At 38.9% G+C, this 25,893-nt stretch overlaps 1 protein-coding gene across 1 annotated transcript; it reads left to right on the top strand.

Moving 5' to 3' along the window:
- Positions 1-25,126, top strand: CHST7 (carbohydrate sulfotransferase 7). Its single transcript, XM_058185692.1, has 2 exons — positions 1-2,796; positions 21,002-25,126. Exons 1-2 carry the CDS (start codon positions 1,311-1,313, stop codon positions 21,004-21,006), a joined length of 1,491 nt encoding a protein of 496 aa, XP_058041675.1. The 5' UTR covers positions 1-1,310; the 3' UTR covers positions 21,007-25,126.
- The last annotated feature ends 767 nt before the right edge of the window (positions 25,127-25,893 follow it).

The following is a 25,893-nucleotide window of genomic DNA, read 5'->3' as shown; positions in this document are numbered from 1 at the left end:
TTAATGACACATTTCCAAGTATAGTTCAAAATGCTGAGAAATGTTACTTTTAAAAATCTAAATGGATTTAAAAAAACCTTCTCATATGGCCTTATTTACCTTTGTGTGACCAAGTGAAGATGCCCTTCTCCTTTTCTCATGGAATACATTTATGATTTATATATTGCATTTATTATTTATATGTTACGGTAGATTTAGAAAAATCAAGGAACCGGATGTTCTCTGCAGCAGAAACCAAGAAATCAAACTTTCTTTTATTCATTAATACACATCTTCAGTTGAAGTGACCCATTTAGAGAAATCTACAGCTTGCTTTTTTTCTGTTCTCTAGATATCTCTTTTCCAAGGAACTCAAACATTCCTGCTTTTTCCCAAAACAACTTACTAGTTGTGACCTCACAATGCTATAAAGTTGGTTAGATTACAGGTAGCTGGAATCACCCTGAATTCCTTTGAGTAACATTGGGAATTGAGTCTTTCAGTCCAATCAAATAATGTCTATTCCCCTCACTAAGAATTTGTATTGCTGTTGGGTTCAGACTTCAAAAGAGGCCATTACCTAATTGTGCAAACTCAGCTATCATTTGCAAATCATGGATTTTGGCTAAATGTTTATTGTTTATTGGCTTACTTGTCTTCTTTTATGAGTGTCCAACACTCACCTTGAAGATTACAGGGTGAGAAGGCAGAGTAGAATTTGCCACATCAATACTTAGCGTACACCCTTTTTAGGCTTAAGGATTATCCTCTTCAGTATTTATCCTCATCTCCAGGGCAAGGAGAACGAGATAACGGCAAGTACTGAGTGCTTTAGCCATAAATAAACAAAACCTCTTTTTAACTTAAAATGACTTAATTTGCATTTAGATTTGTGAGGTTATTGAATGCTGAGGGAACTGTCACTCAACTTCATCCTATGCAAATACAGGCTGTCTGGGAAAACGCCACTCCGACAGACTTCTCCCTCCCCCTCCCCCGCGCCAAGTAATCGGAACACTTAGACCAGCCTTAACCTTCCGCGGACCTAAAAAAAACAACGCCGGCGACGCTCAGAAGGACGGGATGCGTTGGCATCACCTCGAAGCAGTGCGGAGCCGCAGCCTAAGTTGAAGGAACGGCGGGCTGGCGATCGCTTGCACCCTCTTGCCGGCATCTGGGGGCGTGTTTCTACGTCGGGAAGGCGGCCGCTGCAGCAGCGGCCACCACCTCCCTGGTTTCCCCTCCGCCTTCCTCTCAAGTTTGAGCTTGTTTTTGAACCGGGCGACAGCGGCGGGGAGGGCAGCTCCCTCAGGCGTGGTTCTGAGGGAGCCATGAAGAGCCGGGGGCGATGGAGGTGGCGATGGCAGCTCCACCGGCGATTTGCGCTGGGCTTAGCCGCCTACACGCTGCTGCTCCTGCTGCTTGTGTCTTACACGCTGGATTATGGAGCCAGAAGGGGGCGCGCGGGCGAGGAGGCGCAGCTGCCCCACCGCTGCCCCAGCCTGGAGGAGGCGCTCGGCGACTGGGGTTGGGAAGAGCCGCCGCCGCCGCCGCCACCACCGGCGGCGGGAGAGGCTGAGGGCGGGAACGGGACCGGGAGGGAGCCCAGCCCGGGGAGCAGAGCGGGCGGGAAACGGCACATCTATTTGCACGCCACTTGGCGCACCGGCTCGTCTTTCCTGGGAGAACTGTTCAATCAGCACCCGGATGTCTTCTACCTGTACGAGCCCATGTGGCACTTGTGGCAAGCGCTCTATCCGGGCGACGCGCTGAGCCTGCAGGGCGCCCTCCGGGACATGATGCGCTCTCTCTTCCGCTGCGATTTCTCGGTCCTGCGCCTCTACGCAACGCCGCCGGCCGGGCGCGACCCGCTCATCCCCTTGCCCGCTTCGTTCGGGGCCAAGTCGGACAGCGGGAGCGGCAACCTGAGCACGGCGAGCATTTTTGGATGGCGGACCAACAAGGTGATCTGCTCGGCGCCTTTTTGTCCCCACGCGGCCCGGGCCCGCGCCGACGTGGGCCTCGTCGACGGCACCGCCTGCGAGCGGAGCTGCCATCCCCGTCCGCTGCGGGAGCTGGAAGCCGAGTGCCGAAAGTACCCGGTGATGGTGATCAAGGACGTGAGGCTGCTGGAGTTGGGGGCGCTCCTGCCGCTGCTGCGGGACCCGGACCTCAACCTGCACGTCATCCAGCTTTTCCGCGACCCCCGCGCCGTCCATAATTCCCGACTCAAGGCCAAACAGGCGCTGCTCCGGGAGAGCATTCAGGTGCTGCGGAGCAGGTATCACGCCGAGTTCCGAGGACTGCCCCGCCGGCAGCTCCCGCTCGCGGCCGCCGCGGCCATCGCCGGGGCCGTCCGGACACAACCGCAGCACCGAGCCGAATTCTTCCTGGGCGGCGCCCTGGAGGTGATCTGCCAAGCCTGGCTGCGTGACTTGATCTTCTCCCGCCGGGCCCCCGCCTGGCTACGCCGCCGGTACACGCAAGTGCGCTACGAGGACCTGGTGCTGGAGCCGCGAGCCCAGTTGCGCCGCTTGCTGCGTTTCGCGGACCTTCCCGCGCTGCCCGCCCTCGAGGCCTTCGTCTTCAACATGACCCGCGGGGCAGCCTACTCCTCGGAGCGCCCCTTCCTCATCTCTGCCCGCGATGCGCGGGAAGCCATCCACGCCTGGCGGGAGCGGCTCAGCCGGGAGCAGGTGCGCCAAGTGGAGGCTACCTGCGGAGAGGCCATGAGGCTCCTCTCCTACCCGCCCAGCAGCGAAAAGGGCGTTCGACGTGATTCCGCTAGGGGACGCTCCGGCGCTTCTCCTCATCCAGGTAGCCGCCAAGTCGCTCCTCACACAATCTATTTAACTAAGTATATTCCGCCTTAATGGAGTACTCATCTGTTGCTCAACAGGGGGCACCTCCGCATCTAGACATCCCGACAGAAATTAGGCAGTTTTTTTCCGTTGATTCTATGAGTCACTAAAGTGAAGAGGAGGGTTGTCCATCCCACTCTGGCATTTACTCTGCCTCAGTCTTCCCCCATCTTGGTGCCATTGAGGCAAGACCTATCACCCAAGCTAGTATGGTGCATTGGTGCAATATCTGCCCAGAGAAGGCTGCCTTACATGGTCTTTTATTTATCAGCTAGGAGAAGGAATCATAGCCATAGATAGATGGATGGATAGATGGATGGATGGGGAGGGAGGGAGGGAGGGAGGTGAAGAGGGAAGGAGAGACAGACAGACAGACACTGAGGGAGTGGGGAGGGGAGGTAGAAATACCAGTCTGATTTTTTATATATACGATTCCTGGTTATTTAAAATGAGTGGCACTGTAGAGACTTAAGATGTATGAATTCCATGCTAGTAGCTGTTTCCTTCCCTACTTTTGACAAATAGATTGACATGCGAGTACCAACTCTTGTATTTGAATGAATGAGGGCTTTAGTCTCTTGAACATGAATCAGATTGCAAAGCAAGTTATTAAAGCTGAGTCTTAAACAGTCTTTACAATGGTTACTCATAATGTTCAGATTTAAAACAAAATCCATATGGATAGTCAAACATAACATTTTGAGAATCCTCTGCCTAATATAGAATGAAAGGCTACTTTTTTAAAAGCATGAAAGAGGCAAATGGCTATCATAAAAGAAGCATTATGTACTTTCTTTTCCTGCATAGCAGAGTGCACAGTAATTCTCTTTTAAATTTTTTAATCTCTCAATGTGTTCTCTACCTCAAGTATCTTTTTACACTTTAGGTTTCCTTAATACCAAGAATAATTGGCTGTTAATGATTGCTATGTTTAAAAAAGTTTCCAGCCTAAAGATTTTTAAAAGGAGAAACTGGTTTATAAAGTGGCAATTATATAGAACATAATAAAGAGCTTTTGGGTAATTACTGAAGGGCGATTATTGCAACCAGTTGAAAGGACCCTATTTACATGCTTGAAACAAGAAATGCACTGTAAATCATTCAAGTGATAATTTTGGTCTGCAGCGAAAGAAACCGCTTGCAAATGTGTTATAATGCCATTATGTCTCAGCCAGCAACATTCTTAATTTGAAATTGGGTAGGTTTTAAAAAGTACAGAAAATGAAGTGTTTCATAGGTAACTTCTGCATTGGCATAAAACCTGAGAAACTCAAATTATCTTAACATTCATTTCTAATGAGTAAATGGGCTTAGTTTTCCCACATAAAGTCATTGTGCCATCAAGAATTTCTTATTTACTTGCATGCCTTGTTTTGTCTGGAGAGCCAACTTGTTTTAAAATGCCAAAAATTATAATGCCAAGAGACTGGTAATGGACTACTATAATGTAAGGCCATTATAAAACTTTCTTGCTGAAAGTGTATTCTTAAATCAGCTTCTGGGGAAAATCATTCCTCTTGCAAGGAAGAGGGTATAGTTTTAAGAACAGCTGCAGGAACATTTCATAAAATCTCATAGAAGCATGGTTGAAACAAACAGATTACTTCATAAATTGGGATTGAGTACAGGCACATCAAACCTCAAGAGTCCTAAAACTGTAAATCAATGCTAAAATTAGAAAATACTTATGCTGCTTAGCCTGAGATTTGGCCCAGTAAGTTTTAGTTTCTAAAACAATGAAGAAATAATCAAGAAAAACATTCTGGAAACAAGCATTAGACATCTTGAGGTTGCCATTTCTGTCTTTTAGGAAAAACAAGAGCATGCAAACTTGTCCTGCTTTTGATATTCCTGATTTTGTATGCAGATACATCCAGATGTTGTATCCAGAGGTTAATACAACTGTTGTAATGTCTATAACTGTAGATATTTATAAGTAGTATACTTGATAAGAACCTCAACAGCACATTTCTCTTTCATAAGTAGATATGTTTAGGTGGGTGCAGACTTACTAATGTTACTTTTGATATTTATTTATTTATTTTATTTTATTTATTTTATTTATTTTTGTCACAGCAATACACATAAACATCACACAAAATGGTTATATAGTATATAAACATATATATGAGGAAATATGAGGAAGTATAAGCATATATGTATAAGAATAAAAAAACAATAAGACAGAATGGTAGGCACGTTTGTGCTCTTATGCACGCCCCTTATAGTCCTCTTAGAAATGGGGTGAGGTCAATAATAGAAAGTTTTTGGTTAAAGCTTTTGGGATTATGAGAAGAGACCACAGAGTCAGGTAATGTGTTCCAAACACTGATAACTATGTTACAGAAGTCATATTTTCTGCAATCTAGATTGAAGCGGTTAACATTAAGTCTAAATCTATTGGTTGCTTTTGTATTATTGTAATTGAAGCTGAAGTAGTCTTTAACAGGAAGGACATTACAATAGATGATTCTATGAGTTAAAATTAGGTCTTGTCGAAGGCGACAGAGTTCTAAGTTTTCTAAATCTAGGATTTCAAGTCTGGTAGGATAAGGTATTTTGTTGTTTTCAGAGGAGTGGAGAACTCTTCTTGTAAAATATTTCTGGACACGTTCAATTGTATTGATGTCAGAAATGTGGTGTGGGTTCCAGACAGGTGAGCTGTATTCAAGGATTGGCCTAGCAAATGTTTTATATGCTCTGGTTAGTAGTGTAGTGTTTTTGGAAAAGAAGCTACATAAGATTAGGTTTACAACTCTTAGAGCCTTTTTTGCAATGTAGTTGCAGTGGGATTTGGCACTTAGATCATTTGATATGAAAACTCCAAGGTCTTTGACAGGGTGGGGGGGTCATCTGTAAGGTAATGTCCATCAAGTATGTACTTAGTATTTAGGTTCTTTTTTCCAATATGTAAGACTGAGTATTTGCTGGTTGAGATTTGGAGTTGCCAAGTTTTAGATCAAGCGGTTAGAAGATCAAGGTCTTTTTGAATGGTAGATGTATTGTCAGTGGTGTTAAATAGTTTGACATCCATCAGCAAAGAGAACACAATTACTTGAGATATGGTGACAAAGATCATTTATGTATAGTATGAAGAGTGTTGGTCCAAGAACGCTACCTTGAGGAATGCCACTCTTGACAGGAACAGGATTTGATAGAGCATTGCCAATTTTAACCACTTGTTGTCTGTTAGACAGAAAAGCAGATATCCAATTGTGAAGGGGTCCTGAAATGCCATAGGATTTTAGTTTTAGGAGGAGTTTATTGTGTACTACTGAGTCAAAAGCTTTGCAGCAGAAGTCTATGTAGATTGCATCTATTGCTTTGCCTTGATCAAGATTTATAGTCCATATGTTTTTACAGTGGAGAAGTTGTAAGTTACATGATAATTTTTTTCTGAAACCAAATTATTTATTAGAGAGTAGGTTGTTTATTTCTAAGTGGAAGGTAATGGATTGGTTGATGATTGTTTCCATTACTTTGCAGATGACGCAGCATAGAGAGATTGGTCTGTAATTTTCAACTAAGTTGGGGTCTCCTTTTTTGAAGATTGGGATGACTGGCTAGTGACCAAAGTTTGGGAAGGGAACTGGTCATGAAAGCTTTATCAAAGATTATGCTTAGGGGTTCTGCTATATTTGTTGAAAGTTTTTTAAGAAGTATGCACATAGTCTGTCAGGTCCAATAGATAGAGATGGTTTCAAGTTATGAAGAGCTTTTCCAACATTATCTTCTGTGAAATCTATATGTGTTAAGTCGTCATACTCATTGCTAGTACGATTTGGGAATGTCGGATATGTGTCATCACTATTAACAAAAACTGAGCCAAAGAATGTGTTAAAGAGGTTTGCTTTAACTGTTTCGTCATTGCATTCTTTTCCGTTAGAATCTTTTAGTGGTGGGATCTTGAGTCTTTAAGTTTATTGTTAACAAAATTATAAAAGGCACGACTGGAATTTGTGCACAGAAGGTCCTCTTCCTGCTTGGTGTGGTAATTTGTGCATTCAGTTTTTATTTGGTTGCATATATTTCTGTAGCGATTTTTGAAATTTGCTACTTAGCCCTTTTTGTTTCTTCTCCAGAGGGATTTTCTTTTTGGATTGAAGCTTTTTTATTGATATGGGTAATTTGCTTTTCCTGAACTTGATGGTCGTTTGTGGTATGTATAGTTTAATGACTCTATTGATTTCAAGTAGGAAAACTCTGTAGTGGTCTTCAGCAGTTATACAGGTTGAGAACAGATTTTGCCAATCCAGAGATGAGAGATCGTTGTTTATAAGGTCATAGTTGGCTTTTTTTAAGTTGTAGTTAGGAATACTATTGTTATGGCGATTTATGTAAGGGTGTATATTGAGACAAAAGTCAATCATGCATTGGTCGCTGTTGGAAAAGAGTTCTTTTATTTGTAGTCCATAAATTGAGTTTGTGTTGTTGCAGAAGATGAGGTCAAGGCAGTTGTTGAGTCTTGTATTGTTAGTTACAAGTTGTTCAAGACCTACGTTTGGATTGGATCAGTTGTAGTATGGATTGGATCAGTTGTACATTCATTTGTTATCGGGTTAATAAGAGGTAGATTTAAGTCACCCAGGAAGATGAGAGGATATGGGCAAGAGGTAGCCCATGTTAGCAGTGAGGTTAACATATTTGCATGAGTAATGTCATAGTCAGGGGCTCTGTAGCATAGTAAGAATTGAAGTGTGGTGTTAAGGGATAGGTCGCATACAATAGTTTCAGGAAGAGAAAGTTTATGTGCAACTTGAATGTTTTTTAGATTCAGTGACTTTTTGTAAAAGATAGCCACTCCACCACCTCTTCGGTTTTCACGATCTGATCGATAAACTTGATGTTCTTTGTTTGAAACAATGGAATCAGGGAGGGAACAGCCATGTTTCACAAACAAATATAATATCATATGTACCACTGTTTAATAAGAGGATAGTCAATCATGCAGTGGTCGCTGTTGGAAAAGGGTTCTTTTATTTCTAGTCCATAAATTGAGTTTGTATTGTTGCAGAAGATGAGGTCAAAGCAGTTGTTGAGTCTTGTATTGTTAGTTACAAGTTGTTCAAGACCTAGGTTTGTAACAGCGTTGTATAGTGTAGTATGGATTGGATCAGTTGTACATTCATTTGTTATCCAGTTAATAAGAGATAGATTTAGGTCACCCAGGAAGATGAGAGGATATGGGCAAGAGGTAGCCCATGTTAGCAGTGAGGTTAAAATATTTGCATGAGTAATGTCGTACTCAGGGGCTCTGTAGCATAGTAAGAATCGAAGTGTGGTGTTAAGGGATAGGTCGCATACAATAGTTTCAGGAAGAGAAAGTTTATGTGCAACTTGAATGTTTTTTAGATTCAGTGACTTTTTGTAAAAGATAGCCACTCCACCACCTCATCGGTTTTCACGATCTGATCGATAAACTTGATATTCTTTGTTTGAAACAATGGAATCAGGGAGGGATAAGTTCAGCCATGTTTCACAAACAAATATCATATCATATGTGCCACTGTTTAATAAGAGGATAAATTCAGGTAATTTGTTAACAATGCTTCTTGCATTTATCAATTTGCATTTAAAATCTGTAGTGATTGGTGTTGAAGAGGTAAGTGGCGTGCATACCTAGTTTTGTTGGTTGAGGGTTATGTACAACAGGTGGTTGTATAGGTGATTGGATGGGTGGATGGGTGATGGGGTTTTGGTGGTGAGTTTTGATTGAAGCTTTTTATTGATATGGGTAATTTGCTTTTCCTGATCTTGATGGTCGTTTGTGGTATGTATAGTTTAATGACTCTATTGATTTCAAGTAGGAAAACTCTGTAGTGGTCTTCAGCAGTTATACAGGTTGAGAACAGATTTTGCCAGTCCAGAGATGAGAGATCGTTGTTTATAAGGTCATAGTTGGCTTTTTTGAAGTTGTAGTTAGGAATACTATTGTTATGGCGATTTATGTAAGGGCGTATATTGAAACGAAAGTCAATCATGCAGTGGTCGCTGTTGGAAAAGGGTTCTTTTATTTCTAGTCCATAAATTGAGTTTGTATTGTTGCAGAAGATGAGGTCAAAGCAGTTGTTGAATCTTGTATTGTTAGTTACAAGTTGTTCAAGACCTAGGTTTGTAACAGCGTTGTATAGTGTAATATGGATTGGATCAGTTGTACATTCATTTGTTATCCAGTTAATAAGAGGATAGTCAATCATGCAGTGGTCGCTGTTGGAAAAGGGTTCTTTTATTTCTAGTCCATAAATTGAGTTTGTATTGTTGCAGAAGATGAGGTCAAAGCAGTTGTTGAATCTTGTATTGTTAGTTACAAGTTGTTCAAGACCTAGGTTTGTAACAGCGTTGTATAGTGTAATATGGATTGGATCAGTTGTACATTCATTTGTTATCCAGTTAATAGGAGATAGATTTAGGTCACCCAGGAAGATGAGAGGATATGGGCAAGAGGTAGCCCATGTTAGCAGTGAGGTTAAAATATTTGCATGAGTAATGTCATAGTCAGGGCTCTGTAGCATAGTAAGAATCAAGTGTGGTGTTAAGGGATAGGTCGCATACAATAGTTTCAGGAAGAGAAAGTTTATGTGCAACTTGAATGTTTTTTAGATTCAGTGACTTTTTGTAAAAGATAGCCACTCCACCACCTCTTCGGTTTTCACGATCTGATCGATAAACTTGATGTTCTTTGTTTGAAACAATGGAATCAGGAGGAACAGCCATGTTTCACAAACAAATATCATATCATATGTGCCACTGTTTAATAAGAGGATAAATTCAGGTAATTTGTTAACAATGGTTCTTGCATGTATCAATTTGCATTTAAAATCTGTAGTGATAGGTGTTGAAGAGGTAAGTGGCGTGCATACCTAGTATTGTTGGTTGAAGGTTATGTACAACAGGTGGTTGTATAGGTGGTTGGATGGATGGTTGGGTTATGGGAACTTGATTGAACATTGGGACAGCTGGTTGGATGGATGGATGGATGGATGGATGTTTTGGGTGATGGGAACTTGATTGAACATTGGGACAGCTGGTTGGATGGATGGTTGAGTGATGGGTACTTGATTGAACATTGGGATGGCTGGTTGGATGTTTTGGGTGATGGAGGGTTTGGTGGTGATTTTTTGATTGTAGGTTTTATTTTTTATGCAATCAGCACGGTAGTCAATGTATAGGTTTGATTCACCATTGTCTTGTCTTCGTTTAAGTTCCATGTGGAGTTCACGAGAACATATCCGTTGCAGAAAAAATAGATCAGGACGTGATCTAAGTTTACTATAGGCAGGGTTGGTTTTAGCAACTGAGTTTATAGTATAAATGAACTTACGTTTGCTGTCCTCATTCATGCAGTTGTAGATATTACTGGACCTGAATGTTACCTAATAACATTATCTAATAAGATCTTAATAATATTAATCTAATAAGATCTAATATTAAGTTCTAATAAGATCTTAATAATATTAATCTAATAAGATCTTAATAATATTAATCTAATAAGATCTTAATAACATTATCTAATAAGATCTTAATAATATTAATCTAATAAGATCTAATATTAAGTTCTAATAAGCCACTAACATGAGGTTTATTTAAATGCTAGACTATATATATAAAATCAGCTTTTGGGTGTGGAATTTAATAGCAGATTGATAATGAGTTGAAGATCAGTCTAGCAGGAGCAGATAGTAAAAGCCATGCCTGCCATAAACCTATTCTATACCAAAGTTGAAACAACAACACCAAAATCTGAAGTATAGAGCTAGCATCCCTAATTTATTGTCTTCTTTCATATAAATGTCTTATACATTTGTATGCTGAATAAATCCATCCACTTTCTTCATAGGCCTTGGAGAGATATTGTATTTTCAGACCTTGACTTCACTTGATCAGTTGTACATTCATTTGTTATCCAGTTAATAAGAGGATAGTCAATCATGCAGTGGTCGCTGTTGGAAAAGGGTTCTTTATTTGTAGTCCATAAATTGAGTTTGTATTGTTGCAGAAGATGAGGTCAAAGCAGTTGTTGAGTCTTGTATTGTTAGTTACAAGTTGTTCAAGACCTAGGTTTGTAACAGCGTTGTATAGTGTAGTATGGATTGGATCAGTTGTACATTCATTTGTTATCCAGTTAATAAGAGGATAGTCAATCATGCAGTGGTCGCTGTTGGAAAAGGGTTCTTTTATTTCTAGTCCATAAATTGAGTTTGTATTGTTGCAGAAGATGAGGTCAAAGCAGTTGTTGAGTCTTGTATTGTTAGTTACAAGGTGTTCAAGACCTAGGTTTGTAACAGCGTTGTATAGTGTAGTATGGATTGGATCAGTTGTACATTCATTAGTTATCCAGTTAATAAGAGGATAGTCAATCATGCAGTGGTCGCTGTTGGAAAAGGGTTCTTTTATTTCTAGTCCATAAATTGAGTTTGTATTGTTGCAGAAGATGAGGTCAAAGCAGTTGTTGAGTCTTGTATTGTTAGTTACAAGTTGTTCAAGACCTAGGTTTGTAACAGCGTTGTATAGTGTAATATGGATTGGATCAGTTGTACATTCATTTGTTATCCAGTTAATAGGAGATAGATTTAGGTCACCCAGGAAGATGAGAGGATATGGGCAAGAGGTAGCCCATGTTAGCAGTGAGGTTAAAATATTTGCATGAGTAATGTCATAGTCAGGGGCTCTGTAGCATAGTAAGAATTGAAGTGTGGTGTTAAGGGATAGGTCGCATACAATAGTTTCAGGAAGAGAAAGTTTATGTGCAACTTGAATGTTTTTTAGATTCAGTGACTTTTTGTAAAAGATAGCCACTCCACCACCTCTTCGGTTTTCACGATCTGATCGATAAACTTGATGTTCTTTGTTTGAAACAATGGAATCAGGGAGGGAACAGCCATGTTTCACAAACAAATATAATATCATATGTACCACTGTTTAATAAGAGGATAAATTCAGGTAATTTGTTAACAATACTTCTTGCATTTATCAATTTGCATTTAAGATCTGTAGTGATTGGTGTTGAAGAGGTAAGGGGCGTGCATACCTAGTTTTGTTGGTTGAAGGTTATGTACAACAGGTGGTTGTATAGGTGGTTGGATGGATCGTTGGGTTATGGGAACTTGATTGAACATTGGCACAGCTGGTTGGATGGGTGGTTGGATGGATGGTTGGGTGATGGGAACTTGATTGAACATTGGGACGGCTGGTAGGATGTTTTGGGTGATGGGGGTTTTGGTGGTGAGTTTTTGATTGAAGGTTTTATTTTTTATGCAATCAGCACGGTAGTCAATATATAGGTTGGATTCACCATTGTCTTATCTTCGTTTAAGTTCTGTGCGGAGTTCACGAGAATATATCCGTTGCAGAAAAGATAGATTAGGACGTGATCTAAGTTTACTGTAGGCAGGGTTGGTTTTAGCAATTGAGCTTATAGTATAAATGAACTTACATTTGCTGTCCTCATTTGTGCAGATGTAGATATTACTGGACCTGAATGTTACCTAATAACATTATCTAATAAGATCTTAATAATATTAATCTAATAAGATCTTAATAATATTAATCTAATAAGATCTTAATAATATTAATCTAATAAGATCTTAATAATATTAATCTAATAAGATCTTAATAATATTAATCTAATAAGATCTTAATAATATTAATCTAATAAGATCTTAATAATATTAATCTAATAAGATCTAATATTAAGTTCTAATAAGCCACTAACATGAGGTTTATTTAAATGCTAGACTATATATATAAAATCAGCTTTTGGGTGTGGAATTTAATAGCAGATTGATAATGAGTTGAAGATCAGTCTAGCAGGAGCAGATAGTAAAAGCCTATTCTATACCAAAGTTGAAACAACAACACCAAAATCTAAAGTATAGAGCTAGCATCCCTAACATTTATTGTCTTCTTTCATATAAATGTCTTATACATTTGTATGCTGAATAAATCCATCCACTTTCTTTGTAGGCCTTGGAGAGATGTTGTATTTTCAGACCTTGACTTCACTTGATCAGTTGTACATTCATTTGTTATCCAGTTAATAAGAGGATAAATTCAGGTAATTTGTTAACAATACTTCTTGCATTTATCAATTTGCATTTAAGATCTGTAGTGATTGGTGTTGAAGAGGTAAGGGGCGTGCATACCTAGTTTTGTTGGTTGAAGGTTATGTACAACAGGTGGTTGTATAGGTGGTTGGATGGATGGATGGATGGTTGGATGGATGGATGTTTTGGGTGATGGGAACTTGATTGAACATTGGGACAGCTGGTTGGATGGCTGTTTGGATGGATGGATGGATGGTTGGTTGGATAGTTGGTTGGATGGCTGGTTGGATGGCTGGTTGGATGGTTGGTTGGATAGTTTGTTGGATGGCTGTTTGGATGGCTGTTTGGATGGATGGTTGGGTTATGGGAACTTGATTGAACATTGGGACAGCTGGTTGGATGGCTGTTTGGATGGATGGTTGGATGGCTGTTTGGATGGCTGGTTGGATGGCTGTTTGGATGGTTGGATGTTTTGGGTGATGGGGGTTTTGGTGGTGAGTTTTTAATTGAAGGTTTTATTTTTTATGCAATCAGCACTGTAGTCAATATATAGGTTGGATTCACCATTGTCTTGTCTTCGTTTAAGTTCTATGCGGAGTCACACGAGAACGTATCCGTTGCAGAAAAGATAGATCAGGACGTGATCTAAGTTTACTGTAGGCAGGGTTGGTTTTTGCAATTGAGTTTATAGTATAAATGAACTTACGTTTGCTGTCCTCATTTATGCAGATGTAGATATTACTGGACCTGAATGTTACCTAATAACATTATCTAATAAGATCTTAATAATATTAATCTAATAAGATCTTAATAATATTAATCTAATAAGATCTTAATAATATTAATCTAATAAGATCTAATATTAAGTTCTAATAAGCCACTAACATGAGGTTTATTTAAATGCTAGACTATATATATAAAATCAGCTTTTGGGTGATGGGAACTTGATTGAACATTGGGACAGCTGGTTGGATGGTTGGATGGCTGGTTGGATGTTTTGGGTTATGGGAACTTGATTGAACATTGGGACAGCTGGTTGGATGTTTTGGGTGATGGGGGTTTTGGTGGTGAGTTTTTGATTGAAGGTTTTATTTTTTATGCAATCAGCACGGTAGTCAATATATAGGTTGGATTCACCATTATCTTGTCTTCGTTTAAGTTCTGTGCGGAGTTCACGAGAACGTATCCGTTGCAGAAAAGATAGATCAGGACGTGATCTAAGTTTACTATAGGCAGGGTTGGTTTTCGCAATTGAGTTTATAGTATAAATGAACTTACGTTTGCTGTCCTCATTTATGCAGTTGTAGATATTACTGGACCTGAATGTTACCTAATAACATTATCTAATAAGATCTTAATAATATTAATCTAATAAGATCTAATATTAAGTTCTAATAAGATCTTAATAATATTAATCTAATAAGATCTTAATAATATTAATCTAATAAGATCTTAATAATATTAATCTAATAAGATCTTAATAACATTATCTAATAAGATCTTAATAATATTAATCTAATAAGATCTAATATTAAGTTCTAATAAGCCACTAACATGAGGTTTATTTAAATGCTAGACTATATATATAAAATCAGCTTTTGGGTGTGGAATTTAATAGCAGATTGATAATGAGTTGAAGATCAGTCTAGCAGGAGCAGATAGTAAAAGCCATGCCTGCCATAAACCTATTCTATACCAAAGTTGAAACAACAACACCAAAATCTGAAGTATAGAGCTAGCATCCCTAATTTATTGTCTTCTTTCATATAAATGTCTTATACATTTGTATGCTGAATAAATCCATCCACTTTCTTTGTAGGCCTTGGAGAGATGTTGTATTTTCAGACCTTGACTTCACTTGATCAGTTGTATAATTAACCTTATATTATTGAGAGACCTACCTAACTCATTTTTCACACAAAGGAGGCACCAAAACGTTACATTCTGATAGTTACCTAGCTGAGGTGAAAGTATATGTTTTATTGGTGACATAACTGAAAATACATTAAGCTTGATTTCCATATACAGTTTTAAATAATTGAAATAAAGAGAGGGATTAAGAAAGAAAGACCTAAAGAAAGACCGTCTTCTATCAACATTGATAGCCAAATCATGAATTGGCCCAGCCAAATGCTGATTTTGTTTTGCCCTGGTATGAAGTAGCCAATTATCACATAAGGCAGGCAACTGAAATCTGTTTATTCTGTAATCAACAGCCCCAATATACAAATTGGCATGCTTTTTGTGCACTTTTGGAAAGCAAAGGCATATGATATTAGTCAAATAGGCAACAAGCAACCATTCACACCCCTAATAGAGGACAGCTCTCCCAGAAGGTAGGTTCATTACCAAAATTTTACAGCCCTGGCCATTCTGACCCGCATCCATAAGGCTGATAAGTAAGTATAGAAAACATTCTGGCTCAGTTATCTGCAACTGGAAAAAGAAATTAACCCTGAATCAGCAGCTGGCCTGGATTGAGTTCCTTGATAAGGCTCTCAAGTAGCCTTCCAAAAAATTTTAGGGCAAGGATGTGACCCCCAGGAATGAAAGGCCTGGAGGGAAAACATTTAAAAACAAAATGTTCCCCTTCCCCCAACAAAACAGGAGTTGTTTGCCTACTACAGTATGATTTAGTCTGCAGCTAGGTTTTGGCTGGTTATTTAAAAAGTAAAGATGCCCTGCTGGTAGCCACATGAAAATAATTCTATATTGATCTTGGCAATGGCTTTGAAGGTGATTGGCCATTGCCTTCTTCTAGAATGTTTTTCAACTTTTCAGTATTACAACTCTGGTATTTCCTGATGGCTTCTAACCAAGGATTATTTTTAAGTGCTGTGTAAAACACAGACTTTTGTGAAGTCTGTCAGTAAAACACACAAATGCTCTTTTTTCTCAGATGTGTTTCTTTTCTTTATGCTATTTTCTGTTAGCTCTTTAATATATACCTATTCTTGATTCTGGACCCTTTAGGATATTTTTCTTTCATCTAAAACCTAGACCACCCATTGAACTAAATAATGATTTGTTGAATTAACTATTGCTGGATGTCTGTATTTTGCACCGTATGCCATGTTTTACAAATCTTAATGAGTTGTTTTACAAATCTCATTGAACCATAATCTGGATTGTTTGGTTAATTTTAGTTATTCACTGGTAAACCATCCTTGTAATTGTATAGACTAGTTTCTGGCAATGTAATGGTCTCATAAGTATTAGATTTCAAATCCTATAACTCATGTTTATCACAGTCAAAGTATCAGTATTAAACTAATTAGTATTAATTTAAGATTACTATTAAAATTTAGTACTATTTGGAGGGTATCTTTAGAAAAGATTGGTTATGTCATTGGTTTACTTTAGCACATGTTAGAATCTCAACTTTAGGATTTGCAAATCACTAATTTTGGCTTATTTGGTAAACCATAATGAGCAAACCATGATTTAGCACATCTGAGTCAATACTTCACAGCATAGCTCTATTATTTGCATGGTGATGTCATTAGAGATCTTCATATACCGAAATATATCTGAAGTATAATAATTTGACAGTTGTCATTTATATGACTAGTGAAAACTCTGGGTTGATTTGTTTGATGATCTAGGTATTCATTTTCTTGGATATCCATAGTATTTCCATGTATCTTCTTTAACACCAAAGTTAAACATTGAAAGCACCAATATTTTTTCTGTCCTTCTTCTTCAAAGTCAAATTTATATATTGCTTATCAAGCACAATGTAAGATGCTGGTACTGATCTTTAAAATTCTAAAAGGTTTGATTGCCTCTTAGACACAAATTCAAACATATTTAAAATCCAGGTAAATTAATTTTAATTTAATACCGTGTTTCCCTGAAAATATGACCCATTCAGAAAATAAGTCCTAGCTTGATTTTTTGGGGTGGGCCTAATATACGCCCTACCCCAAAAGTAAGCCCTAGTGAAGGGGTGGGCATGGCCAGCACAGGAGGTAGCCCTTCCCTTCCCCGGTCAGCTAATGGCAGCTGGGCTCTTTAATTGTGACCTCTCGTTCTATCTCTCTGGCACCTGGAGGTGTTTCTTGCACACTCTTGCCAGCCCCAGCCCTGTCACAGCACCAGGCAACCTCTCAGTTGAGGGCCCTTTGTTGAGTCCTGATCTGGGGCTTGCCATACCTGGAGGTGGGGGTGGAGGCACGGAGCTGCAACCATCAGAGCTGGTGAGTCCAATGATGAGAGAGGCTGTGGCAGCGATGGCTAGACACGTCAGGACAGTCCCAGCCAGCTGCTCGTCAGCAGTTCGTTCTCCTGACCAGATCTGGCTGCAAGTGGCATCAGCAGGCAATGACATGTGCTGCTGGCGCAAAGAACAGGGAGGTGGCAGCGACGGTGATGGCGGGACATGTTAGACAGTACCGGCCAGCTGCTCATCAGCAGACCACTCCCATGGCTGGGTCTGGCTGTGAGAGGCACTGGCACGCAACAAGGTGTGCAGCTGGTGCAAAGAATAGAGATTTGATAATGGCAACGGGACTTCCGGCAGCAACACAGCCGCTTATTAGCTGTTCATCCCTGCAATTGTGCACGCACTTCCAGCCATGCTTCCCAGGACTCTGCACCATGCCATCAGCCCAGCCACGCCAACCAGATGTCCTGTCCCCACTGTCGCCTCCCTGTCCTTTGTGCCAGCCGTGCACCTCATTGCCTGCCAGTGCCACTCACGGTCAGGAGAATGGTCTGCTAATGAGTGGCTGGCCAGTGCTGTCCTGATGTGTCCCGCTGCCTCAGTCTTGCTCCTCATTGGACTTGTCAGCTCCGATGGTTGCAGCTCCATGCCCCCCTCCCATGGTAGTCATGGTAGATCTGAGACAACTCACCCCACACCAGGCAGGAGCAGCCCAGCAGGACAGCTGAAAGCAGCACTGCCAGGAGGGCGAAGAGCCCCCGTGAGGCCAGCAGCAGCACAGGCAGCTGTTCAGCTGCCAGCGGCCAAAAGTGTCCCAGCAGCAGCAGGTCCAGCAAGCAGGGCAGGCGGAGGCTGGGGCATGCCAAGAACTTAGGCCATTGCAACTTATTGACATAAGACTGTTCTTGAAGGGGGCACAAGGTTCTTGGGGCCTCCTGCTGCTTTTGCAGCCTCAATCAGATGCAAGAGTGGCTGGGATTCTTCGAGGTGACAGCAGGAGGTCATCCGCTGATCAGCTGTTCCATGGACCAAGCTTCTGGTAAGAGGGGCAGCTTCCCCCACCCCCCTGGTCCCCACCTCCCAGTACATAAGGATCATTGGGAGTCAAAAGAAAAGAAGACCCAGTCTTATTTTCAGGGAAACACTGTAGCTGTTTTCATAGTAAAGTATGTCATGGAACATCCAGAAATGTGTACGTTAAATTAGGAACTTCCCTTAGTACTACTGTTTAACATAATATATACATATGCTTGTCTGTTTAACTTTAGTAAAAATATATAATGATCCACAGACAGCCTTTTTAAATATGCTAATTTTTTCAAAAACTAAGAAAGCATGAGGCACTAATTAAATTAAGATGTACAGACCTTTTTAGTACTCCTTACACAATAGAATAAAAATGCAATTTAGCTCAATCTTCCTTCTAAAAACATAGTTGATAGTGTCCCTGTAACTGTTTACTTTTATAACTTTATTTTTTCAAACTCCATTAGCCTCAGGTTACACTCCCTTACACTACAGAGTAAACCTTTTGCCTTTCTTAACAACAATATTTCTGCCAAAGAAATCTTGGATAGTACATTAAATCTCAAATTAGCCTACACTGGCTGGATTTGCAGAATATATTAGACTAAATTGCAATTGGCTGGTTTGTGAATCAGTTGGTGCTATGAGCTCATCCAGCAATTTGGTTGTGTTTTTTTTAAAGTAACCACATGCATTTTTTAAAATGTAATTTCTGCTTCAGTTTATATAAGCAATATGTCAGGTTCCAACTAATGCATCCATCACAAACCAAATTCCGAGACATTCCGATTTCTCAAAGTACAAATTTATTTGGACACACCGTATTGGCACTAACTGGTGAAAAGCCAGTACTAACGTTCCCAGGCTTTTCACTTCAATATAAGTTTTCAGTTTCTCAAGTTACCAAAACATTGGTCACATTGTCCAACCAAGGTGGGAGCTGGTTGCTCAGCAACATCTCTCCTCCTCCTCCTCTGGTCAGCCAGACAGTGGAATGTGGCTGACTCATCAGTTAGCAATGATGTTTTGACTGAAGGATCCAGCCCCCTCCAGTCCCAAGCTGTGTCAAGCTGAATTCATACTAGGATGTCCAAGGATACCAACAATCCCACATCCCAATCAAATTCAGGCTTGACACAATGTTTATAAGAGTGTACAACTTTTAAAACAAAAAGATTTAAAATTTGACATTGAATAAGTAAAATTAAAAGAATTAAACATTTAGTGAAAAAGATACATTATATGCAATTGACACGAATGAAAGTTTTTCTGCATGTTATCATGTGATCCCTATAATCTATACCAGTTAGCAGCCTGGTTACAGCATTTATGCTAACTGAAATTTGTAGACATTCTGCGTCTTAAAATAGGCTCAAGTAGTATGTTCTTTGTTATCTCGACTTATGCTCTAGCCTCTATGTAACCACTGCTCCCTGCTAAGCCAGGATGCTAGAGGTGGGTGTCAGAAGTTATAGCATCAGCCACATAGCACGTATTTATGTCATCCAATATTTCAACATAATAGAATAAAATAGAATTCTTTATTGGCCAAGTGTGATTGGACATACAAGGAATTTGTCTTTGGTGCATATGCTCTCAGTGTACATAAAGAAAAAATAAAATATATTCATCAATGATAGTCATAGGATACTAATAAGCAATCGAATCATACTAAGAAACAATGAAAACAATATAAGTTGTACATACAAGCAACATGAATATAGCCATAAGTGGGAAGAGATAGGTACTAGTAAGGATGAGAAGAAGAACAGTAATACAGTCTTAGTAGTTAATTTGACAGTGTTGTGGGAATTAGTTATTTAGCAGAGTGATGACATTCGGGAAAAACTACCCTAGTGTCTTGTTGTTCTGGTGTGCGTCTATAGCGTAGTTTTGAGAGTAGAAGTTGAAATAGTTTGTGTCCAGGATGTGTAGATAACCAGGGTCTGTAGATAATGATGATAGATGCTGTGATAATTTACCCAAACACCATCAGACTATTTTAGCCAGTCTTTATCATCTACATCTCTTTCCCAATTATTATTTGCAGCCCATATTCTTTTCTCTGTTTTTCCCAATGTACTTGGCACAAGATCAATTTTTTTTAAAAAAACAACCCACCCTCTCTCAGCCTGTCCGAATACATCACCATTCCTTCCCCATACCTTTTTATAGAAAGAATTAATTTAGTCCCCCAATGGGCAGCCATCTTTGGCATTACTTCTTGAGGAAAATTAGTCTAGTTCTCAAAAATGAACATACAATGCTTTATGGAAGGATTATGGAACTGCAAGGCTACACATTACAGAGCTTGTAATCAATGTGACTAATAGTTTCTACCATAGTTACTGAAAAATAAGATGCAGTCACATCTAGTTTATCTTAGGTTTAGTTCAGAATCATGAAGTAACTATTTTATCCTTCTGGTCAATTGTGTCTGATACTTGAACTCTTCCTGAACAAGTCCCTGAAGTTTCCTCGGCAAGGTTTTTTAGAAGTAGTTTGCCATTGTCTACTTCCTCGGGCTGAGAGAAAGGGACTGGCCAAAGTCACCCAGCTGGCTTTGTGCCTAAAGCAGAACTACAACTCATGTGTTCATAGTTTTTAGCCTGATGCCTTAACCAGTGCATCAAACTTAAAAACTTAAAACCATCAAAACTTAAAATATTACAAAATGCTAGCAATTTAATAATTTTTAATAATAATTTTCCCTATAATGCTGGGGGTGAGTGGTGAGGGATTTAACTTTATTGGCAAGTGAAATAATTTGTTTATTGAAGTGTGTTACCACCTAATTTTAAAAAAGATCACATTAAGAGTAAAATGCTGTCTTCTTACCTATGCATACCTTTATTTATAAATAAATAATTGAAGAACTTAACTGGAGAAATCCTAATCTAAATTGTGGATTTTTCTCATCACCACAGGCTAATAGACCAGTTGCTCGCTTACGACAGAAGATCTCTGGATGGAGCTCTGCCTTCTAAAGACACTGGAACCATCAATGAACTGCAATTTCTACTGTAAATTCTGCATAGCAGAATGAATACTGACAAGCTTTAATGAAATTATTTTTATTATGAAGAAAAACCTTTTAAATATTACATTTGTCACAGTGCAATATCTGTGCCCCTCTAGGTTTTGAAGTGTTTATCTTCAGTCAACGAATGTGTTACCTGTTTTTATCATACTTGTGACAGTCAAACCACCTACTATACCAAGTAAAAACACAAGAGTGGAATTTAGAATCTCAGGCAAGGCAATCCAGCTATGACTTTTGACTTTTTCAACCTACCCAAAGACTTGTCAACAACAGAAGCAGAAATCTTAAAGATCTGTTGATTACTCCTCCCACATTTTCCCCTTAAAAATGTCATCATTTTTCTTTTTTGGTTTTTCTCCTCGTACAAAATAATAGCATACTTATATAAGTATTTTTTTTTCCAAATCAGGAGTGTGTCTTGGGGATGAATGAACCTTGTATCTTTTGGACCTAAACATTCTTCCGCTGTCCCTGCATCTGTCCCCTTTTGAGCTAATACAATGAACAGGAATTTCCAGTATCAAAAATAGAAATTGGTGTGGAGGAGTAGAAAGAAAGTCTTACTCATTTTTGATTTCATAAGGGGAAAGCCAATTTACCTAGAGGTTTGGAAATTGTCCCAATGTATATAGCTTTTAGTAGACTAGTCATACCGAAATCTCTTTATGAAATCCCTTTCATAAACATAAAGCCTCAACTCTAGATTTGTGCAAAATGGTGCTATCTTATGAAGTCACATCAAACTAAATTGAAAGAACAATTTGTTTTAAGGCACAGCCAAGATGCTTCTGCCTCAGTGCCTGAGATGGATGACTTCACTTCACCAAAAGTATTGACAGAAGGACCTTCTCCGCATGCATGCACAAAAGCCTATAGAAAGCCCTCAAAGCAGCCCTAGTTAGGGCATCCCTTAGACTGATATCAAGGAAGAGTCCTGACTAAAGAAGGTATAAGATAAATAGTATCTTCTAGCTGTTTTTAAAGCCCTCCCTTACCATTTCTTCTCTCTCATTTGATTCTCTCCTTTCCTTAAAAGTTTACTGTCAACAAGATTACAACTATTGCTGTTACTATGCTGATGACTTGAAGCAGCAGATGTTCATTTTTATTGTTTTAAATGAAATTGATCATATAATACAAGAAAATGCACTCTGTATTGAATTTAATTTCAACTTTTTTTAAAAGTCTAAAAATGGCCATTGGCTCAATAAATTAAAATATGGACTGATTTTTATTGTCGAAAGTATTATTATTACTATAGACATTGGGGCAAGGGATTAAACTGACACACTTGTGACTTTTGTAACCAGAAAAGGGGGGTCATCTTGACTAAGAAAACCAACTTCAAATCTAATGCTGGTCTTCACATAATATGATGAAAATGGTGGGTAGACATCATGTGTTAAACAAATGTTATATTGCAAACCAAATGGCTGTATTCAAGCCTAAGCCAAAACAAACTATATTATGATGGTCCTGTTTTATGAGATAATAAAAAGCTTTCTGTAGTTTTGCCTTAGGCCCTGAAGTCTGTAAATTATGGGTTCTTTATGCATTGCTTTAACACAGCCTAAAGTTGAAAGTTTCAATGTTTAATGTTTCTAATTGGTAGTTTCCCATATCATAGTAAGTAAAATCCAACCAAAGCAATACATGAACCCAGCCATTCTGTAAGAGCAGAATATAGAGGTGGTGTAAGCAGAGATGACACTGAAATCTTTTTAGAGAATTAGGTCGTATTTGGTGGCTGTGATCAAAGGTTGTGTGTTGAACCATAATAATGTTTGTTGATTTGCACATAATAGAATCTGTGAACCCAATTGTAGCTTCAGCAATGATGACTAAGTGTAATGCAGCATTGGCTTAGTCCCTAAATTCATTCTATGATATTTGATATTTTAGGCTACAAAAAAGGAGTTTTCCTAGGCCTTTTCATGGTTATCTCTATTAGATTGTCCTTTTATGTTCTTGCAAAAAAGTTGAGACAAAGTTTATAAACAAAGTTTAAGGTACGGCCAATCTGTTATATTGCATTTGATGCACAGCTGTGCTTATGAAGACACAAGTTCATGTAAAATTTATTATAGGAGAGACTGTTATTTTTTATTACAGCACTAGAGACCAACATTTGTTTATAAGATGTATGTAGATCAAACTTTGCTTCTTCTCAATCAGCACCAAATTAATCAACTAAAAAACAAAGGAAGATCATAAAGAGTTGCGGTTTTACTTAACCACTGCCTCACTATGTGCTACGGGTCCCAATTGTTGCTAAATGAGACTGTGTGTAAATCAATTCTAGTACAAAGAAAAATCGAATGAGAAGGAAATAGTGCAAAATTATGCTGAGAACTCCCCTTCCTCCAAGCTGAAGGTGACTAAGTTGTTTGAATGTTAGTTATCAGATCTTGGACCTTTCCATTTGAGAGTTAACCTTTTGGGCTAAACTGAGATGGAAAAGTGGCTAGTACTATCTGGAAATCATACACTGGAAACAAAACAAGATAAAATGTGCAATGAATACTTAATACCAGAGAGCAGGCTGCAAATATTTGGTGTGCCAATCAGCGGTATAGTAAGTGGCATGCTCGAAACTAGTGGTCATGGTACTGAGCCCTGGAGGAGTTGAAAATGCTTGGTAGCATTCTTTTGGGATAGAAGCAGCAAATTTATTGACTTTTCAAACAATGCTCACAGGCCACATGCATTGTCTATTTTCTGCTTCATGTTGTTGGCACTAGCACAAGTGGAGCATTACAGATATGGTTTCTATAAAATTACCATAACAGAATAGCTAGAAAACTTTGAGAGATTATTGTTTTAGAGGCTGGTTCTACTTTCATTGACGTATCTAGATTGGTTTTATAATTGCTATATAGGTAATCCTCGATTGACAATCACAATTGGGACAGGAACTTCCATCGGTAAGCATTGTAGGCATTAAATGACTTGCATCCAATTTTTTTTACCTTTTTGTCACAGTTGTTAAGCAAATCATCATAGGCCATTAAGTGAATCTACCTTCTGCCATTGAATTTTCTTGTTGGAAGCTGCTGGGAATGTTGCAAATGTTGATAATGTGATCCTGGGATGCTGCAACCGTTGTAAATTCATATTTATTATCAACTTTTTGTTAATCCAATGTTTTGGATTCCACTATTTTCACTATTTGTTTCACATCTGTCATTGCTTCTGGCTACTAATTTCTGGCCTCATCATCAAAGACTTTTAATATTTCAAATGTTATGTTTTGTGTTATTTTACAGATCCTAATTAAAAACAAAGGCAGTTATTTTGTCCTTTTAAGTCTAATCCCCTTTAGTGGGAATAGGGAATCTCTAATCCCCTTTAGTGTTCAATTTAAATTATAAGCTTTTTAATTTGTTTTATGATTACAGTAGACAAAGTAAAAGCTTTTCAGAAAAAGCTATTTACTTCCATAATTTTGTTGTAAAAGTTTCAATATTCTATGCTTATCTGGATCCTTAATTTGTTTATAATTTTCTTGGTTCAAAATCTTATTTAGCTTTAAGATTTTGAACCAAAAAAATGGTTTAATTTAAAATTTTTACATTTATAGATAATTTTTCTTTCATTCAGAAATGAAAATACATTTACCAGGTAGGTTTTCAAGCTTCTCATTTTGAAAATCTCTAATAGCTTTTAGATGATTAGATAAATAATTTGCAAAAATGATTAGAAGAAAGATTAACAAACTCTGTAGCCTTTAAAAGGCTCTGCATCAGTTGTAGTGTTAAACTCTTATCTACCAGCACTCACACCCATAGGGGACCAATGTCATGAGGCAGGGGTGAAAATCTACTTACCTCCCCTATCAGTTCGGAAGCACGTGTGCCATTTTCAAGTCCAATTTTTGACCCTCTGCGCATGCGCAGAGGGTTAAAAATGGGTTACTTCCTGGTTAAAACCAGGAAGTAATGATGTCTAGGCGGGTGGGCGGAGCCTCGTGCTGCAACCATTACTAGTTCGCCGAACCACGTGTCTCCACTGTTACCAGTTCGTGCGAGCCGGACAGAACCGGCAGGATTTCACCACTGTCCTGAGGTCTCCTTATGTGGAGCAGCCATCCCAAGTACAGGTGGGTGATCTCCTATCATCTTATTGATTTTTAACATCAGGCTAATTTTGAATAAGTTTTTTAAGGGTATTTAAATTGTGTATATTTGTATTGTTGGTTTTATTTTGCCTGTACACCGCCCTGAGTCCTTCGGGAGAAGGGCGGTATAAAAATCAAATTAAATAAATAAATTAAATAAATAAATATTGTCCAGTGACTTTCTGAGGAAACAAACTATTCATTGGTTCTTTAGTCTTTGCTGTGGTCATCTCAATTCCCCATGGAGACGTGTCTAGCTTGCTGTGCCTCCACTGGAAGTCAAAGCAATCTTTATCCTAACTGTAGTCTAGCACCTCTGCTGTTAGTCCTTTGAGGCAGTCCAGACAAGAAACACAAATTCTGGGTACTAAGACTACTTTATTGTAAGGTTACATTAACAGAAACTTACAAGTTTAAAAACCCTTGTCCCTACCCTTACTTTTACTTTCTAGAAAAACAGGGAGGGTCTCTTCTTAAATACTTCCCACTTTCTTTCTGAGTGCCGAGATCTTTCGCATGATGGTTCTCTAGGCTGTAGCGCTTCCTTCTTTCTCCCAAGGTCAATCTCATATCCCATTATACATTCTTAATTCTAGTTAGAAAATGCAAATAGTAAAGAATATTAATCAATGTAGATTTCCATTTATGTTTTGTGAGCT

This window comes from Ahaetulla prasina, chromosome 5 (assembly GCF_028640845.1).
Source record: "Ahaetulla prasina isolate Xishuangbanna chromosome 5, ASM2864084v1, whole genome shotgun sequence".
NCBI lineage: Eukaryota > Metazoa > Chordata > Lepidosauria > Squamata > Colubridae > Ahaetulla > Ahaetulla prasina.
The sequence above is the reverse complement of the archived record's forward strand: the minus strand, read 5'-3'. Positions and strand labels throughout refer to the sequence as shown.

What these genes read in the sequence shown, in the direction of transcription:
- CHST7 (XM_058185692.1), top strand. Translation starts at nt 1,311, where the DNA reads ATGAAGAGCCGGGGGCGATGGAGGTGGCGATGGCAGCTCCACCGGCGA.